Here is a 16,687-nt window from a genome sequence, read left to right as displayed (position 1 = left end):
AAATGCAATATATCGTGCAGCGACAAGGATGTGCTTGCATTCCTCATTATACTTATGAGGGCATCCCCGTCCAAAGGACCCAGTTTTGCTGTTCACATCAAGAACAGCACACCGGCGGACCACTGAATCATGTCCCTGCTAGTGAGAGCCATTGTTGGCCTGCTTGGCCTTGTCATTCTCAAGTCCTTCTTGACCCGCAAAAGGTTTCCTGCCCCACTCCCTCCGGGCCCGAAGCCAAAGCCGATCATCGGGAACCTGCTCGACCTACCAGCCAATGGAGAAGCAGATTGGCTGCATTGGTACAAGCACAAGAAGACCTATGGTGCGTATAGTACTGACACATATGTGCCTATTCACAGCTAACGATATCTGTAGGCCCCATCAGCTCGGTACAGGTCTTTGGAGAGACCCTCATAATTGTTAATGATGCCCAGATTGCGGTTGAGTTGTTGGAGAAGCGTTCAGCTACACACTCAGACCGACCTAGCTTGACATTTATCGAGATGTTTGCAACCACAGCCCCCAGGACCGGCTATTTCGCTGCTAATAGGTGACTAGGTGCGGATTTAAGGATTTGTTCAGTCTGAGGAACAACAACGACCCGCGTGTCCGGACTGAGCGGAAGCTATTCTATCAACAGATTGGTTCAAACAACTCTGTTGCGCGGTTCAATCATATCCAAGAAGCCGAAGTTGGTCGTACCCTGCTTCGGGTGCGTGATAACCCCGAAGGTCTGCAGGACCACATCCGGAAGTATGCTTGCCATGTTAGGTCCTGGAAATGCACCGGCGCTGACGGTTATATAAAGGCAAGCAGCGGCAATCATCCTGAAGGTAGCATATGGATACAGCGTTGTACCACATGGGGATGACCCACTGGTGGATCTTATAGCCCGGGCGATGGGAAATCTCGGCGCGGCCCTTGTTCCCGGGGTGTGGCTAGTGGATTTTATTCCATTCTGTATGCACTGTAGCTCACCCTAATGGAGAATATGACTGACTGGATGACTAGTGAAGCACATCCCGGCCTGGTTTCCAGGTGCCACTTTCAAACGCGTTGCAGAGAACTTCAGAGAAAGCGCCCGAGCCTGGAACTGCCAACCTTACGAGTTTGTCCGGCATCAGATGTCGCAAAACAAGCACGCGCCATCCTATCTATCCGGTTTACTCGAGGCAAAGGGGGTTCCAGAGCCAGGATCCTTTGATGAAATCGTCATGAAATGGTCTGCCGCGGCAATGTACGGTGGAGGATCCGACACGGCAAGTCTACCACTCTTGAAGTCCGTAAACCGTATCTAATCATGAGCAGACCATATCCACCTTGGGCGGGTTTTTCCTCGCGATGGTTCTCTACCCGGACGTACAGCGAAAGGCACAGGAAGAAATTGACCGAGTTGTCGGGACAGACCGTCTTCCCAGCTTCAGCGATCGCGAGAACCTGCCATATATCGACGCCATGGTCAAAGAGGCCCTCCGTTGGCATTCCGTAACCCCGATGGGGGTTGTACACAGCTCGTCGGAGGATGACATGTACGAAGGCTACTTCATCCCAAAGGGTTCCCAGATCTTGCCGAATCAATGGTGACCCTAGCCCCTTTCCAGTCAATGTCGAAGTCTATGTCTAATATCTTTTTAGGGCCTTCACCCACGACCCAGATGTTTACCCTGACCCAATGGCCTTTAAACCCGAGCGATTCTTAGCAACTGAGAACCACGCCCCCGAGCGCGACCCCCATCTCCTCGCCTTCGGATTCGGCCGTCGCATCTGTCCCGGCCGCACACTCGCAGATTCCAACGTCTACCTGAGCATTGCGCAGTCGCTGGCCGTATATAGTTTCACCAAGCCCATCAAGAACGGCAAGGAAGTGGACGTAGAGCCGAAATTCCTAAATGGGGTGATCAGTCACGTGGCACCGTTCGAGGTGGGCATTAAGCCTAGGAGTAAGCAGCACGAGGCGCTGCTGAAGGAGTTGGAGATCAAGTATCCTTGGGAAGAGGGTCACGCGGCAGAACTCAGTCAGGTGAAGTTTTGAACAGATGAGTTCCTTGCATGGCTGATCGATAATGTTTGTCAGATCATGCATGATTTATGTGCAGAGTAGTTGGGGGGGCATCTCCCGTTGGGCAGAATGATCAGTTTTAGTTTGTCAGATGTTACCAACAACTTAGTTATCACGGGTAGCCAGAAATTAGGCAGACAAGTCAAAACCACCCAGTTAGTTTAGGTAACCGCGACCACCAACACCAACAAAATCATTAATTAAGTCACTGTAGAATCAGCGTGACAACTATCTGACTCATCCAGCCCCATTCTGGAGCCTTAACCAATAGTTAAATGAGGCAAAGAGATGAAACATAAGAATCGCCCAGCCACTACTTTTGGCTACTTATATACCCAATAGCCTTGATCTACATACCACACTTATTGATACTTATACTGTTTACCCCCGCAATTTCGCCACTCACTCACTGTCAACCACCAACTCTAACTGACCTGACATTCTTTACTACCTACTACTTATCTATCCACCTCTACCACAACTATACTATACTATACTATACTGCAACTACATCCACTACCATATCTCCATCTACAACCACACTATACCGAACACAATAACCATGACACTCCAACTCCCATCCCCACCACCCTCACCAACGCCCACCTCAAGATCAAATTCAGACTCAGGCTCAATAACCCTCCCCCGCTCACAACAAAGCATCGAAACCGATCTCGCAACACTCGAAGCCATGATCGAGGAACTGGGCGAAGCAGGGCGAAGGGGAAGGATTGGTGGAACTGGAACCGGAGCTGGAACTGGGAGAGGACGGAGGAGGACGAGGACGAGATGTGTGGAGAGGGTGGAGGATGTGATGAGTGGAGCGATGAGGGGGTGTATGATTGGGGGATGAATTTCCTGCTCTGCTCTGCATCACTTTTATTTATGGGTTCGGGATGAGCGATGGGGTTGCGCGGTGTTGGGTGGTTATTAATTGCGATTTTTTAGGAGTTCGTGATTGGGATTCTTTGGGAATTTGGGGGATGGTGTTGATGAAGGATATGTATATGGCTATGAATGTGGCTGTTTAGCGTGCTTTTGCTTGGGTGTTTGGGCTTGGTTTTAATCGAGGATAGATGGGTGGCGAATTTGCTGCTGCTTGCTTTGGATCATAGCTATGGTGTTTGGATTGTTTACTATCGAGGGATCTCGATCATAGAGTTGCTATGGTATGGGATGATAGTAAATGTATATTGTATATTGCTTTCAGATTACTAGATATTATTACATGGATGATCCAGCTAGATCCAGCTGTGGATGTGTGTTCGTGTCGTCGTATCAACGTAGATGTCGTATCAGTGCGTCGTACATGTAGCAGCCAGCTGCTACTGACATAGTTTCGCGTCAGGTATCCAATCAGTTGCATCATCTTGTGCGACTTAAGAGCGATGGACGTGCAAATAGCTGCCGTTATACTGTCACCACCGCGCGGTTTAGTAGCCTGACAGAGTTAGTTTGGCTCAAGCTTATTCTTATGTTGATAAGAGAACACACCTTGCACTCAGATTCCAAAGCAAAAAGACACAGAGGAAGATAAGCCCATGAATCAAAGCTGCACGCACGTTAGCTCATCTCCCAAGCAACAAATTCAGATGCAAACCAACCTTCATTCCCAAAAGATCTAATCATCTCCCAGCGACCACGTTTCTTCATCCACAATGGAATCAGATCCTTCTGACAAGTTCTCCCCTCGATGACCAGACACCCGCCCGGCTGTGCCCTACACTCCAGATGCCGTCTTCTGCGCTCCATGATCATTCGAATCGTCTTGTTACAAAACGCCTCGTCCGTCCGGAACGAGCATTTCTCCATGGGACAATCGAGTTTCTGCGAAAAGCGCTCGACAAACCAGTCGACTTTGAGGTGCACCCCGGTGTAGACGAGAGAGTAGAAATGACGACAGGTGTGTTTCAAAGCCAGTGCATCTGGGTATGGGAGAAATGTGGAAATGTGTAGATGGAGTTCTGTGGGGAGGTCCATCAGATTGAGGGAAGGAATGGCTGGGGTTTCTTGGAGTGATGATGAGTCCATTGTGTGTGTGTGTGTTATTTGTTTGTGAGGTGGGTAGTGTGATTTGGATGTAAGATGGAAATAGCAGATGTTGTCTATGAAGATATGAATTGTAACCAAGCTGTGAATGCTGACTGAATACCGTTCTATTGTTTGGATGCTCTAGACACCTTATTATCATCGGATATTTGGTTGCCTTGGGGAATTATTGAGGCAGCTTAATTGTTGCCTAGGCGCCGAAAATAAGATGCCTGATTGTGGCTATACGAGACTAGGCGGCAAAGAATTGAGCTGCTTCAAGCAAGCACTCGGAAGGTTAAATGAGTAAAGTGGATATAGGATGTAGGCAGAGAGATTGTCCTGAGTATCCAATCCATTAACAAGGTTCAAGTATATCTTAAAATAGAAAGTCTAGACTTCGAGTGGACACTCCCAATATACACCAAGATTAAGCAGAGATGGGTAAGGAGACACAACAACAATAACCAAGAATAAGATCCGGGGATGTCCTGCAGATCCGCCCACCCCGCTTTCCCCACCGCCTGCCTTTTCTGCCGGCGAGCTTCTTTTCGCCTCCGATAACCATCGACATCAACTAAATATCAAGCTACCATCCCTTATTCAAACCAACACGTACACACGCACATCCAGCACCACACCCATCTCCCATCAACAGTACCCAAAAGGGTACTCCCACAACCACAATGAGCACCAACAACAAGCAATCCTCCTCCGCCTACGGCACGCCCTCCTCGGACACGGCCTTCCGCAAAACCTGGGACCGCGAAGAATACGCCAAAAAAGCCGCCGACGATGAAGCCAAGCGCAAAGAAGAATCCAAAGCCCGGTATGAAGCCAAATTGCTAGGCAAGAAATGGCACGCTCCCGTGGATTACAGCCAACTGGAAGCCACGACATCGCGCAAAGAGCGACTCGATGTCGCTTCGATGGTTGGCAAGACGACCATTGTTGCGTCGGGATCAGCGATTGGAAAGAGAGGTCGGGGTGCTGGATTTTACTGCTCGGACTGTGACTTGACGTTCAAGGATAACTTGCAGCTTGTGGAGCATCTGAATAGCAAGCAGCATTTGATTGCGACGGGACAGAGCGGGGAGGTTACGAGGGCTACGGTGGAGGATGTGCGGGAGCGGTTGAGGATGTTGGCGTATCGGAAGCGGGTGCGCGAGGAGGAAGAGAGACGGGCTTGGCAGTTGGATCTTGGGGAGAGGCTGAAGGAGCGGGAGGAGCAGGATGCTAAGGAGAGGGAGGAGAAGAGGAGGAAGAGGAATGAGAAGCGTCGTAAGGGAGGCGATGGGATCAAGCAGGAGGATGACAGCTGGGAGGGCAGGTTGGGGATTATTGCGTAAGCTCGTGTGGTTGAGCTTGGGCATGTGCATGGTCTGTTTTGGAAATCGTGGTCATAGATGGGATGGTTTATCAGGGCTAAAAGCTGCAGTATACCCATGGCGTTTGGAGCTTGAGCATTTAATATTCGCAGACTTCCGTTTTATCCAAACAAGGAGAATATCATCGTCGCATGAGAAAGCGCAGAAATCCCATAAGCATATACCGACTGCACCGTTATCAACAGAGATTGCGGCGAAAATATTGTACCACTGAAAAAACAAGATGAACCCAAGTACCTATCCAATGCCCATTACCCGACCCGCATACTCCTAACCGATAATACCCAAGTGACCCGCTCAATCTATGCATTCTATGCCTTCCAAGACCCGCATAGCACGAGCACCCTCTCGTTCAAACTGGCTGACTAGCCTCTCGCACTCCTGCTTGAGTTTCTCCTCTCCGTTCTTTGCGTTCCACTTGATCCATTCCTCGACGGTCATCTTCTTCTCAGGGCTTGTCAAGTCACCCTTGACACTACGTAAACCGCCAAAGTCGATGTTCTCTTTGTCACCTCCAGCCAAGATAATTCCATCAATGTCAATGGGAGTCCACGGATGGGATGTCTTCAGGGAATTTGCATTCGCCCCTCGCTTGGAGGGGGAAGGAGTGCTGGCCGCAAGTGGAATTCGAACCTGCTTAGAAGGTGACGCTACTGGCGCCCGGTTCACAGACGGTTTCAAAGACGGTGGCTGATTCTCAGCGTCAGATGATTGCGGCGACAGTGACAGAGTGCTCTTGGAAGGCGAGGGAAGAGGCGACACCGCAGCTGGCTCAGGTCCTTCTCCCGGCTGATGGTTGTCTTCCGGCGCTGGGTCGACGTGGGAATTTCGAGATTCCGCTAGTGACCTGGCATATTGCTTCTCCCTGGGAATATCACTGTATCTTTCCACCGTCTTTGGAGGAACCCTAGATGATCTGCGGCGAGCAGATGGCTGATCTGGAGTTTGATTTTGAGACTTCTCTTGTTCAAGTTGTTGCGGGGTGTCAGGCTGTTCTGGCTCGTCTGTCGCCCGGTTCTCAGCCTTGGTGTGGCTCTCTTCGTGGTCAAGTTCTACATCGACCTTCTGTTCTGCCTGTTTGGAAGCTCGCTGCTTCTCCGCCGAAGCCTTTTTCTTCGTCTTCTTAGATTCCTTGCCATTCTGAGCTGCACCGACGCCTTGCTCTGAGTTCCTTGCTGGAATTTCCACAGAAACGAATGACTCATGTTCCTTCGAGTCGGCCCCAGCGTTAGTCGTAGGTTCAGGCTCTAGTTGTGTGACGGGCTGGTGAGACTCTTGGTCATGGCTGCTATGCCGAAGCTTATCGGAGACTCTTGCGCTCTGTCGTCTGCTTGTGCGGCGGGTCTGCTGAACCTCTTCGACTGGTGGTTCCGGTTCTGGTTCTGGAGCTTCCTCAGGCTCTGGAATCACCTCCTCCTGCGACTCCGGTTCTGTGCGCTGCTCTACCACTTCATTCGACGGCTCCGGATCCGCCTTGGCCTTCTTTTTCGATTTAGACTTGGACTTTTTCAACGGCTTAGTCTGAGGCTCCTCGCTTGGCTCGCCACTGGGTTTTTCCAGATCTTGGTCGACATCCATTGCTGCATCCTGCTCCTGGGTGGGAGGGATCTCCGACGCGGCTCTCGAGACGGCTGAATCCGTGGAGACCTTCCGGCTCTTGGATGTCGTTTTCTTCTTTGTTCCACGACTCTTCTTTGGCTTCTCTTCTTCGACAGGAGGATCATCCACTTGTACATCTTCATTGACGGCCTCCAGACTGCTGTCGTATTCCTGCTGTGTGCTGTTGCGTGACTTGGTGGCTCTCTTTTTGGCCGGTCGTTCAGGCTTTTCGACCGTCTCTGAGTCGACAAGTTCGGCATCGTCCCTGAGTTCGTCACTAGTTCTCTTCTTTCCCCTGGTGCGTTTCGTCTTTTTGGGTTCAGGCTGGCTGTAATCCGTGGTATCGATATCCATCTGACTGTCAGCGTCCACTACTTCTTCCTTCTTTGACTTTGTCTTCGATTTGGATTTGGAAGACTTCTTCGAGGATTTCGTTTTTGTGGTTGATTGGGACACAGTACTCTGATCTACCGGGTCGTCTAGTTCAGACACTGGCGCTTCCGATGCGGTGGATTGTGTGGATAGACGGGAAGCCTTCGAAACACGAGACTTTTTGGACCGGGAGCCTTTTCCTTTCTTTCCAGAGGGTTTGGCAAAGACAAAGAAGGAGCAATCTGACGAGCGACGGTAATGTTCATCACTGATCAAGTTAGCGATAGCCAGGAAGGAAGGAGCAACACAAACTCACAATGGATCATCCTTGGGTTCCCAACCATCCAGAGACAGTTTACAATACGGGCAGGTGGCCAAGTCGTTGCTCTCCTCGTTCGGACAGAAGTACCATCCACCTTCCACCATCTGTAATGCATTGCCACAGTTAGAGTCCCAAGGCGGAACCGGCACAGCAGGTACAGCAGCAGCACTCAACATACCTTATCGGATTGGCAGTACCAGCCTCGCTTCCCGTCATGTGGCCATGACTCGCCAAATGTGGCTTGCCGGGCTTGCGCTATCCGCTCGCTTGTGGGATCCTCGATCTCCGCAGGGTTGGAGCTGTGCTGTTGAATATCCATCATGATAGCCCAGCCACAGTCCCGCGTGTGCTTGAGATGCTCTGTAATAGGGTTGTCGTCTTCCTCCCAACCATCTAGTGCTCTGCGGCATAGAAAACATGTTGTGTTATCGGGGTTTGTTTCGTAAGGGTTATAGAAGAAACCTGCATGCGCAAGCTATGACCGTGTGACATATCAGCAAGTGTGCATTTCCTCAAGTTGCAGATGCCAACACCATACCTCAGCGGGAGATGGCCGGCTATGCGGCCAAGCGATCGGTTTCGCAGACTTCGCGCTGGATGACCTCCGTTTCTCGGGATACAACACCCGATCGAAACTGGCGAGGCGAGCTGCAAAGGTCTCCATTTCCTGGGCCATTGCTGCGAGAAATTCAGGACATGGGGATTGGTGAAATTGGGGTAAAATCGAGCTGTTATCGACTAAAGCGCGAGAGTTGTTGTTCGAGGCCTGCGCCCGCCGTCACAGCTCTTGTTTACGGCGTTGTTTGGGTCTCCGAAACGCGCCGCGGAGGAACGACACCACGTGACTTGCAAGATGTGGCTTGACTGTTTTTGGGAGTGTCTGGGGTCGGGATCGTGGCGAAGTCGGGCACTTTCCTCATCCGGGCTGCAATCGAACAGGCCGAGAACACCTGCCGAAGAGTACGTCAGACCCTCATTATTCTCATTATTGTGAACATTTGTTGTCGTCTCCTTCCCCCCAGGTCTACTCTCCACTCTTCCTTGCCTTCAGTTACCTTCCTCCCAATCTGTATCGATTTGGAAGTATGGTCTAAGGCGGTCATTCTCAGATGATTCTTGACTTGATTTCTAATTACAGCCCTCGCTGTGCTCAACTTTCCCTTCCCTTGGTGGACTCGCGACAATGCGCCAAGCTACTGTAAGAAGAGACACCGGGATGCCTAGACCCTCGGAGTACACCACCCGCTAGAGACTAACAGACACCTTGCTAGACTTTCCTTTTGAACACGAACTCAGGTTATGTGCGCCTGCGTTCGATCAACCCGTCTCTCCCGCGGCATGCGCGCATCCCGGGTTCTTTTCGCTCCTTCTCGGTTGACCCCTACTCGACTTCATCATCTCACGGCATCTCTTCCCCTTCGAACCGATCCTCTTCCCATGGTGTCATAACCTCGCAGTCCGCCTCTGCTGATCGTGGACTCCTGCTGCCCTCGTCTTCAGCCTCCTTCTCTACCTCCTCACAGCGGTCGGATCCCGGCGACTGGGATGCGAATCCGGACCTATCGATCTCGGCATTTTCGGAGTTACCTTCGAAAGACTTCGGTGTCAATCAGCATATGGTAATTAACCAGGAGTTCAAAGAAGCCTTGCGTCAGATTCTTTGGCAGTTCCGAGCCCCGATTCGATATGCGTTTGCCTATGGATCCGGTGTCTTCCAACAGACAGGCAGTGCGCCTGGCTCCAGTCAATGCCACCCGTCGGCCCCAGCAGCCATCAAGAACATGCAGCAGGGGCAAGGGAAAATGATTGACTTTATTTTTGGAGTATCATACTCCCAACATTGGCACTCCTTGAATCTGAGCCAGCACCGAGATCATTACTCTGGCCTGGGCTCTTTGGGCTCTTATATGGTATCCCAAGTGCAGGATCGTATCGGCGCCGGCGTCTACTTTAACCCCTACATCACAGTAAATGGCACACTGATCAAATATGGGGTCGTGAACCTTGACACACTATGCCGGGATCTCAGCCAATGGGATACCTTGTATCTTGCTGGACGGCTGCAAAAGCCGGTCAAGATCTTGCGTGACCACCCGAAGGTGCGACTGGCGAATCAAATGAACTTGCTATCCGCCGTCCGAGTAGCTCTACTGCTGCTCCCGGCCGAATTTACCGAATTCCAACTGTACAGTACCATTGCAAGCATGAGCTACATGGGTGATCTGCGCATGGCACTGCCAGCGGAAGATCCCCGCAAGGTGAACAACATTGTGTCGTCGCAGATGGCTAACTTCCGGCGACTATACGCGCCCCTGATTGAGAACTTGCCCAACGTCACGTTCAACGACAAGCGTTGCACGGAGGGCGATTGGATCGATGATCCCGAAGCCAACGTGCGCCTCACACAGGATATGGATCCGGTCAAGCGTGGTAACATGGTTCGCCGTCTGCCCGACTCCTTCCGTGAGAAGCTCTACTTCCAGTACCAGACCCGTTATCAAATCCCTCGGGTCGAGTTCGACCAGATGATGAAGGAGAGTAACAACAACGACTCCGACTTAGTGCGTCGGAGGCAAGGAGGTCCATTCGAACAGCGGATCGCCGATGACAAGAACCTCACGAAAGAAGTACAGACTACCATTGCAAAGACCATCCGCTGGCCCAGTACGGTGCAATCGGCGAAGGGGCTCCTCACCTCAGGAGTCAGCCGAACCTGGCGATACTTGCGCGAGAAGCAAGATAAGTACAAGAAGTCTGGCAAAAAGGCCAAGACTTCCGATGCAGCTAAAGAATAGAGACTTATGACTAAAGCATGATTGCCCGCTCGATCCGGAAGGGGCATGGGCAACCCTAGATGACATTTGTCTGAAGGCATTTGAGGCGTTGTTGCTTGTACGGCATTGGTAGTCATGTGTGTATCTAGTATATCATCTTGAGAGTCCGAAATGATCCAAAAATCAAGGACTGCCGACAGTATATAGAAGGCCTGGAGCATTACATAAGAGAAAGGATAGATAGATGAATAACAAACTGTACAATATTTGGATTAAGACTTATCTGTATCACCATTTTTTTCATACTCCGAACAACTGCCGCAGTACCTGGAGCGACACTCCCGCCGACACCGGGAGTTCCGCCGATCAACTTCCCCGCCACCGATGACTCCCCTCCCCGCCTAGCCATTCTTTCTTCCTCTCCCCACCACCATACTCTCGCTCATCACACATCCAATCCCATTCACAATGGCTCCATTCGATCTCGCCAAGTGCGCGCGCCCTAACATCCTCAAATTGCAGCCTTACCGTTGCGCCAGAGAGTGTGTTCCCCCTCCCCACCTCCCCGCTACCTGTGTGACGAAGGCACTAATGAGTCAGTGACTACAAAGATGATGGAACGAACGTCCTGCTCGACGCCAACGAGAACGCCTACGGCCCCGGCCTTGCCCTCAACCCTGAAGGTGCCCTGCAGGAGTCTACTGTAACGGGATCGTCGACGGGTTCTTCCAAGCCAGAAATTGATTTCCTGGGTCTGAACCGCTATCCGGATCCGTAAGTCTCGCTCCGCTCATTCCCTCGATCGCACAAGGTCCTTCCTTCACTACACACCTGTCGCTCATGTATATTGTGTGATATAATTGTTGTTGTTCGGATTGCTAAAGGAAGTCAATGTGTCAGTCACCAGGTCGAGTTGAAGAAGCTTTTCTGCCAGCTGCGCAACACCCACACCCACACCCAGAAGGACCTGGGGCCTGAGAACCTCTTCGTCGGTGTCGGATCGGATGAGGCCATCGATGCGCTGTTGAGATGTTTCTGTGTTCCGGGCAAGGATAAGATCCTCACTTGCCCTCCCACATATGGCATGTATGGGGTTAGTGCGCAGGTGAACGATATCGAGATTGTGAAGGTGCCTTTGGATGTGGACAATGGCTTCCAACTGCAGCCGGAGAAGATCAATGAGGCACTGGCGGCAGACTCCTCGATCAAGATGGCTTATATTTGCTCTCCCGGAAACCCTACCGCGAATTTGATTAAGAAGGCGGATATTCAGAAGGTGCTGGAGCACCCGACGTGGAACGGAGTGGTGGTTGTCGACGAGGCGTACATTGACTTTGCCCCCGAAGGCTCTAGTTTGGCTGAATGGGTGACTGAGTGGCCCAACCTGGTGGTCATGCAAACGCTGAGCAAGGCGTTTGGTCTGGCGGGTATCCGCCTGGGTGTTGCGTTCACCAGTCCCCCAATTGCAACTCTGCTTAACAGCCTCAAGGCCCCGTACAACATCTCTAGCCCTACCAGTGCCATTGCCACGGCCGCTCTCTCGCCGACCAACATGACCGTGATGAAGAAGTACCGGGAGCAGATTATTGTGCAGCGGGATCGGCTGGTGCAGGAACTGCCCAAGATCCCCGGTGTCGGCCGGTTCCTTGGCGGCCAAGAGGCCAATTTCCTCCTGGTCGAGATGCTAGATAAGCCGGCTAGCGAGGGCGGCAAACCTAGCAACAAGACAGCGCTGGCTGCTTACGAGGCCATGGCGGAGAAGAGGGGAGTGGTGGTGCGGTTCCGTGGCAAGGAACTTGGCTGCGAGGGTTGCCTGCGAATCACCGTGGGAACCGAGCAGGAGGTCACCAAGTTCTTGCAAGAACTGCGGGTGGTCCTGGACAGCATCCTCAAGGGGGGCGACATCCAGTCCCTGAGGGAGTAAGTAGATGAGCCAGAACTAGGCTTATCAGCATTCGTCGCGTCTAGACTTTTCATGACTGTTTGGTGATATTGTACATTTTGAGCACTACTGGATTATTTTAGACACATAGATAGATCAGGACAATGAAAAGGTCGAGATCCCCTTATCATTCGAGGAGGAGAACGTTCCGAGCCTTAGTACTTAATTTCATTGCATGGATCAGGCCTGCTTATGGGCCACGAGAGAGTTGCTCCCCCTGGCAGTTAGGCGTGTGTCCTCGGCATCGACCGGTCGGGACACCGACAAGTCCCCAAGTGCGCATCGGTTCCGACCGTAGGCAAAAGTAAGTAAGTAAAAGTAGTACGCCTTATCTCTGTGTTCAAAGTTTCAGGGAATCCCTGGTTTGGCCATGAGGAGAGAACGAATCATGTTATGACGGAGATAAACCGGTGCCTTGACATACTTTGCTTTTCTTCGGTTCTGCGCGTATACTTATGTTCATCCGGTCCATCGCCCCAGTACTAATATCTCACGTGTAACGAAGAGGATCAGTCAAATGAGTGCCTGATGGATTTGGAATCTGCTGTAGGGTTATTCTGGGGTAGAGAAGTAGAGAACGTCACTGAGAGGAAACATGTGAGGGATTTGAATCCAGCCATAGCCAACTAATTACAAGGCAGCCAGGCAGTGGAGACAAAACAGACACTTGGACGTTGCTTTGTTTTGTTTTAAGATTTGCCGCCCGGACAGTCTCCGTCTGTCTCCTCTCCCACTCCATCACTCGCTCTTTCTTACTTAACCTTTGTTTTGTTTGTTGGTTGTGGTTCCTGCTTAGCTCCCCTCCTGCGAGGGGAGTAAGAAAAGTAACTAACCCACCCAAGGTTCGTGTGTCCACTCCAACCACCCCCCATGTTTAGCTCCGCCCAGCTAATGTACGCTGTCAGTAAGCGGGGCCTGGACACTCGCCCTATCAGGGGCTTATCATTTCCAGCTGCTAGTACTTGCTACTGCTGTTGCTTGTCCACAGGACCGACCTTCCCATGGAGGAGAAATTCGGTGATTGGTGTTGGTTCCCGGCGCATCGACTGATCATCGGCCTATCGCCGCGGATAACCTCCTGTTCTTTTCACCGATCACAATGGCCAAGTTTGCTACTCTGTATGGAACGATAATCTCCACCTCGCAGGAGTCATGACGCTGGCAAGAACTGTCCACCCACACGATCGTGGCCCGAAATCAGCTGCAAATCATGTGGCAAACTCCCCATATCACAAGCAATCTCGTGAGCTGGACGATGGCTTCGTATCCGTCCATCCAGCCATTCCCTGTTCATTGGCTGTTTTAGACGCCATAGGTGAGCTAGGCACCAGTTACTACTAGCTTTCTTCCCCTGCTCTATCGCTCCTCTCTGGCTGGTCCACGCTCCCAAGTTATCTTGGTTCTTTTTTTCTCCGGGATTTCCCCCCCCCATCATTTCGCGCAACCTGGTTTCCCAAGCCTCCATTATTACATCCGGCGCCCACCGTTCCCGTCTACGTTATCTTCCGTTTCCCCCCCAGCGCGAAGTTTATCGAGCGCGCCATGACCCGTAGGCCCATCCCAAGTCTAGCGGATTCTCGCCATGCGAGCTTTAATATATTATGCTTCACCTTTAAGGTATAAGTGCCAGTGGTAGAGGTCCCCGTGTTGTTATCTCTAACCCCCTTGTTTGACGCGGCGCTCATCGCGCAATCTGATTGCAAAAAATACTTACTTCTCCGCTGATGTGACTTGCTGTTCAAGTCTTGCTTACTTCTTATAATTACTTACATTCGACGTCAGAACGGCGGTGTACTTGGCACCTCTTCTACATTGATACTACTCTCCCGGACAGAACTGGTTGGCGAAAGAGTCTCAAGCCTCCCCCGCAAATCCACAGAACGCGTCCGAGCTTCTTACTATTACTACTACTGTCATCGTTATTACATTCTTACCAGCAGGGACACACTCACGTCTACTGAAAGGAGAAAAGCTCTTGTCACCTTTTACTAGCAGCACCGTTTGCCGATCGCCATCTCCACCTGGTCTCGGGCGTCCTTGACAGCGACCATCGTAACTTTCCGGCTCCTCTTTGAGCTGGCTTCCCCACACCAGATCCGGAGTAGGGCACGTGCCTATCAGGTACCGATCCCAGTAGTGAACGATGTGAATGTACGAAGGAACGTCACGGCTTCATATCAACTGCTGCTGAAACTACTCGGGCATCTCTATTTGCTTTTGGGGATAGCTTCCACTTCACTGGCCCCTCTTCGGAGGTGGCACAGCGGCCATGAATGTACAGTGGATGCTTGAATCTCGTGGGCTCTTTTCCGATATTCCTCCGGATGCCCGGACCAAGGAGCAAAATAATCCCACTCTGCTCGTGAGCTGGTGGGCTACGGCTTTTTCAGTAGCCATCATTGTTGTCCGGGTTTGCGGTCGCTATATTCGGACTGAGCGTTTCTTCCGCGAAGATAAGGTGATGATGGCGAGTGTCATCCCGTTATTAATCCGCATGGCATGCGTGCATGTCGTTCTAATCTGGGGTACCAATAATACCAAGACCGTAGGCTTGTCTGCCGAAGATATTGATCATCGAGTCATTGGCAGTAAATTCGTTCTTGTGGCGCGCATCTTCTATGCTATCTTGTAAGTTGTCCCTCTTCTCGCCGAGTGTCTCTTGAGGATCAGCTCTAACCGTTCCCATCCGAATAGCATCTGGATAGCCAAGTTCACAGTATGCGAGTTCCTCAAGCGAGTGGCAGGCAAGATCTGGCGACGATCCCTCCGAATATTCCTCAAATTCATCTACTACTTCCTGGCATCGACATTGTTGGCAGTGATTATTGCTACTCTGGCTGAATGCCAGCCCTTCGACCATTACTGGCAAGTTGTACCGGACCCAGGTCCAAAATGTCGCCTCGGCTATGCCAACCTGATCACAATGGGATCCTGCGACGTGATGACCGATCTGCTCCTAGTCTCCTTCCCGATTCCCTTCATCGTGATGACTCACATGCCTCTGAAACGCAAAGTCTCCCTTGTGATCCTCTTCGCTCTGTCTTTGATTCTAGTCGGAATCACATGCTATCGAGTGCCCTCTGTCATCTGGAACGATGGCTCGCAGCAATACCGATCGCTCGTCGCGTCTTTGGAAATTTTAGCCGCCACGGCGGTCTCAAACGCGGTCATAATAGGTTCATTTGTGCGTGACAGGGGCGCCAAGAAGAACAAGTTCAAGAAGGCTCAAGGCTCAGCCTCCGTCAGCGAAAGCATGGATCACAGCTCCGTGCGTCGTCAAACAATCACCCACCACCAATGGGGAAGTGATTCAGATCTCGCTGCAGACCTGGGCATCCGACTGGACCCATCCCTATGCTCTGCAGACGCGAAAACACCCCGTCCTGCGCCCATTGCGATGCCCATCCATCCACTGACAGCCCGCGCCGGCACCTTAGACCCCAACTGGTCCTTCAACCAGCGCTCCGGCGGCAGTGAAGACGACCGGGCCTCCAGCACGGGCAGCTTAGATATCAAAGTCAGTCCGCACGAGTACATCGAAACCAACAAGACACCGCGCAAATCCTCCTCGACAGATACCACCAACCTCCGTATCTTTGACGTCGGTAGTCTTCTCAACAATCCTACCCCGACCTCTCCCACCAGTGCTCCAACTCCACAATATTCACGCTATGCCAGCAGGGCAAGCAACGCCTCCACGCAGGACATTGGAGGATCAGCCCGAACACTTCATCTCAATACTACCTCCTCATCCATCCCGTCCCACCAACTCCCTTTACCCTCATCACCCAACTTCTCCCGCCCTGGAGGCCTGCGCAGTAACTCCCATTCGTCTTCCAATCGCCGTCGCGGCTCCAGTGTTCACTTCAGTGATCCTCCGGAATCACCGGTCCCTTCCTATCGCTCGCAGGCTGATGTGTCAGCGCCTATCATTGAAGGGAACGAGGTTGAGCTTCAGGATGTGGGGAGATTGCTTTCCAGACGGTGATTGGTTGCGACTGGCCTGGGATGCTCCGAATGATTTGACGATCGATCACGACGTGCTACGTATATGGATGAGTATATGACTTGTAAATTCTTATCTTATTTTTGTATCAGCTGAGCAGTACTGGGACATGGTGTGTGTGTGTGCCAAGCTCAGCGTTGGAGCTGATGATGGACGTTATAAATGTAGGATATGTGAAAGACATAGTCAAGCGGCTA

General features: G+C 51.5%; 7 protein-coding genes across 7 annotated transcripts; 5 read left to right on the top strand and 2 right to left on the bottom strand.

Moving 5' to 3' along the window:
- Nucleotides 1-129: 129 nt before the first annotated feature.
- Nucleotides 130-2,032, top strand: AtWU_04163 (cytochrome P450; the record flags this gene model as incomplete). Its single annotated transcript, XM_035499274.1, has 7 exons — nt 130-322; nt 376-505; nt 559-753; nt 809-960; nt 1,012-1,259; nt 1,309-1,580; nt 1,636-2,032. 7 exons carry the CDS (start codon nt 130-132, stop codon nt 2,030-2,032), a joined length of 1,587 nt encoding a protein of 528 aa, XP_035355167.1.
- A 1,437-nt stretch (nt 2,033-3,469) lies between these two features.
- Nucleotides 3,470-4,090, bottom strand: AtWU_04162 (F-box domain protein; the record flags this gene model as incomplete). Its single annotated transcript, XM_035499273.1, has 3 exons — nt 3,470-3,500; nt 3,554-3,611; nt 3,664-4,090. 3 exons carry the CDS (start codon nt 4,088-4,090, stop codon nt 3,470-3,472), a joined length of 516 nt encoding a protein of 171 aa, XP_035355166.1.
- A 683-nt stretch (nt 4,091-4,773) lies between these two features.
- Nucleotides 4,774-5,436, top strand: AtWU_04161 (U4/U6-U5 snRNP complex subunit SNU23; the record flags this gene model as incomplete). The annotated part of the gene is made up of 1 exon (XM_035499272.1): nt 4,774-5,436. One exon carries the CDS (start codon nt 4,774-4,776, stop codon nt 5,434-5,436), a length of 663 nt encoding a protein of 220 aa, XP_035355165.1.
- A 336-nt stretch (nt 5,437-5,772) lies between these two features.
- On the bottom strand, nt 5,773-8,444 carry AtWU_04160 (chromosome segregation protein BIR1; the record flags this gene model as incomplete). Its single annotated transcript, XM_035499271.1, has 4 exons — nt 5,773-7,714; nt 7,763-7,872; nt 7,947-8,243; nt 8,307-8,444. 4 exons carry the CDS (start codon nt 8,442-8,444, stop codon nt 5,773-5,775), a joined length of 2,487 nt encoding a protein of 828 aa, XP_035355164.1.
- A 507-nt stretch (nt 8,445-8,951) lies between these two features.
- AtWU_04159 (phosphatidate cytidylyltransferase) lies at nt 8,952-10,563 on the top strand (the record flags this gene model as incomplete). The annotated part of the gene is made up of 2 exons (XM_035499270.1): nt 8,952-8,966; nt 9,040-10,563. 2 exons carry the CDS (start codon nt 8,952-8,954, stop codon nt 10,561-10,563), a joined length of 1,539 nt encoding a protein of 512 aa, XP_035355163.1.
- Nucleotides 10,564-11,010: 447 nt separating this feature from the next.
- AtWU_04158 (histidinol-phosphate transaminase) lies at nt 11,011-12,466 on the top strand (the record flags this gene model as incomplete). The annotated part of the gene is made up of 3 exons (XM_035499269.1): nt 11,011-11,084; nt 11,143-11,316; nt 11,443-12,466. The coding sequence occupies 3 exons, from the start codon at nt 11,011-11,013 to the stop codon at nt 12,464-12,466; spliced, it is 1,272 nt and encodes a 423-aa protein (XP_035355162.1).
- A 2,287-nt stretch (nt 12,467-14,753) lies between these two features.
- AtWU_04157 (putative integral membrane protein Pth11-like) lies at nt 14,754-16,472 on the top strand (the record flags this gene model as incomplete). The annotated part of the gene is made up of 2 exons (XM_035499268.1): nt 14,754-15,112; nt 15,179-16,472. 2 exons carry the CDS (start codon nt 14,754-14,756, stop codon nt 16,470-16,472), a joined length of 1,653 nt encoding a protein of 550 aa, XP_035355161.1.
- Between the last annotated feature and the right edge of the window lie 215 nt (nt 16,473-16,687).

The sequence above is a fragment of the Aspergillus tubingensis genome (assembly GCF_013340325.1).
Source record: "Aspergillus tubingensis WU-2223L DNA, scaffold_6, whole genome shotgun sequence".
NCBI classification, from domain to species: domain Eukaryota; kingdom Fungi; phylum Ascomycota; class Eurotiomycetes; order Eurotiales; family Aspergillaceae; genus Aspergillus; species Aspergillus tubingensis.
This window is presented reverse-complemented; position numbering and strand designations above follow the sequence as displayed.